Here is a 2,417-nt window from a genome sequence, read left to right as displayed (position 1 = left end):
GTTCGAATCTACTAGCCGCATCACGGGAGAAGGATGAGACTGTCTGCCCATGTAAAGATTTACAAATTCATAAATCTTGTACAGGGTCCCTATGAGTTGAAACCAACTCCACAGCACAAAACCGCCACCACCAAGAATGTTACAGCTCTAAAATTCTGTAGTTAATGAGGAGTAGAATCCAAATTACATCACAATGTGTTAATGCTAAACATCTTATTTCATTTTTCTGCAAACATCAGTGAAATAGACTATAGATGTAAGAATTTTAGCAGCACCATTAGAAAGAACTGTCCCTTATTATACTTGTAATTTCATGTACTATCTTCTCTATTGTTGAAGATATGAAATTAACTGATAATACAGTTTTTTTCAACCTATATCTATTATTTTATAGATCTCTGCTAGGAAGAACTACAGTACAATAATGAACCCAATGTGTCCGATGAAGGCTCAAATAATAAAATCTCTCCTGATAAATGCTTCAGTGATTCCTAATCGAATGAAAATACTTTCATCTTTTGGTGTCATTAGGTATAGAATGATATCAACCCATAAATCCAAAAAGAAAATCAGAGAGTATTATAGATTGTTGAATCTTGATGAAGAATGCTCTGCAGATGATGTCAGAGAATCTTTTCGCAAGCTTGCCAAGCAATACCATCCAGACAGTGGCTCTAGTACAGCAGATTCTGTAATGTTTATTAAGATTGAAGAAGCTTACAGGAATGTGCTTTCTTATGTGATACAACAAACAAATGCCAGACAGAAGAAAGCTGATGATGCAGAAGAAGAAGATAAATTCAAATACAAAACACCCCAGCACCGGCATTACTTAAGTTTTGAAGGTGTTGGTTTGGGAACTCCAAGTCAACGAGAGAAGCAATATCGGCAATTTAGAGCAGACCGTGCAACTGAACAAGTGATGGAATATCAAAAGCATAAACTATACAGCCAATATTTTGCTGATAGTTTAATTATTAAAGATGTAAGAGAGAGTAAAAAACAAAAGATAACTCAAGCAATTGAGCGTTTGGTGGAGGATCTCATTCAGGAATCCATGGCAAAAGGAGACTTTGACAATCTCAGTGGGAAAGGAAAACCTCTCAAAAAATTTTCTGGCTGCTCATATATTGATCCCATGACTCACAATCTAAACAGAATATTGATAGATAATGGATATCAACCAGAATGGATCCTAATGCAAAAGGAAATAAAAGATACTATTAATCAACTAAGAGAGGGAATCTTAGCATCGAGAAAAAAACTTGGGAATCCAATGACAACAATCGAACAGAGAGAGTGGAACCAACTATGCGAGCAATTTCAAGAAAACATCAGAAAATTAAATAAGCGAATTGATGATTTCAATTTAGTTGTTCCCCTCCTGACCTGGCAGAAAGTTCATTTTGATGCACAGAAAGAAATTATCAGGGCCCAGAAAATATATGAAACCCTTACAGAAACAAAAGAAGTTGAAGATAACCCAAATATCATTAATCAGGGAGAAGGTGAGAAAGCACCTGAAGTCAAGACAAGTTTTTTTAAATGGAGGAATTTGTGGAGATTAATTAAAATATAACCATTTCAGTGCTCACCTTCATAGTACTGTCCCAAATTATTTTCAGTTGTCCTAACATCAACCATAGAGGTTGGGATTAAGAACTGTGTGTCTCTATACTTTTCACCAAAATAATCACACCCCTTTGTGATGTGTGAAGTAGCTGTAAATAACAAGAATTGGAAAAAATTCCAACCACAGCTTTTACTCTGATAGCAAGGGAAAAAAAAGAACTTCTAAATGAAACAACCCATTAAGGTGTTTTAAATGCTGTTGTTGTTGTTATTGTTGTTAAGTGCTGTTGAGTCACAACCCTGTATAAGGTTTCAGAGGAGCAGCTGGAATGGTCAAATGGCAAATACTAACTTGAGAGGAAAGGAGTCTTCACTTCAAGGATCAACCTTGTCCTCTTGGTATATAAGATTGATAGGGATGGGCAACTTAGACATTGGCTACCTAAAATGGGGGTGTGGGGGAAGAGGCTATAAAGGCATGAAGTGGCTGGCTTACAAGTTTTCAAGAGGACATTTAGTCTCAGAGTGTATAGGAGGAAGGTAGAATCCTCATTGAATAGTTTTCATCTTGTCTAGATGGGTCTGGTAAAGGAGATCTGGTAGCATAATGGTTATGAATTGAGCTCTGAACCTTAAGGTCAGCAGTTCGAAACTACCAGCTGCTCCATGGGAGAAAGATGAGGCTTTCTGCTCCTGTAAAGATTTACAGCCTCAGAAACCCTGTACAGAGTCGCTATGAGTTGGTTCCGACTTCATGGCACAACCACCACCAAATGGGTCTGGTGAAAGGAGATGGGGATAGGACTCTTGATTCAATAGTGAGTAATTGTTATCATGGGTAATTG

General features: G+C 37.1%; 1 protein-coding gene across 1 annotated transcript; it reads left to right on the top strand.

The window, feature by feature from the left end:
- Positions 1–405: 405 nt before the first annotated feature.
- DNAJC28 (DnaJ (Hsp40) homolog, subfamily C, member 28) lies at positions 406–1,585 on the top strand. Its single transcript, XM_006878344.1, is given in 2 exon segments — positions 406–1,372; positions 1,375–1,585. Coding segments are annotated over 2 exon segments (984 nt in total). The 5' UTR covers positions 406–424; the 3' UTR covers positions 1,411–1,585.
- The last annotated feature ends 832 nt before the right edge of the window (positions 1,586–2,417 follow it).

Source organism: Chrysochloris asiatica, unplaced genomic scaffold, assembly GCF_000296735.1.
Source record: "Chrysochloris asiatica unplaced genomic scaffold, ChrAsi1.0 scaffold00049, whole genome shotgun sequence".
Taxonomy (NCBI): domain Eukaryota; kingdom Metazoa; phylum Chordata; class Mammalia; order Afrosoricida; family Chrysochloridae; genus Chrysochloris; species Chrysochloris asiatica.
This window is presented reverse-complemented; position numbering and strand designations above follow the sequence as displayed.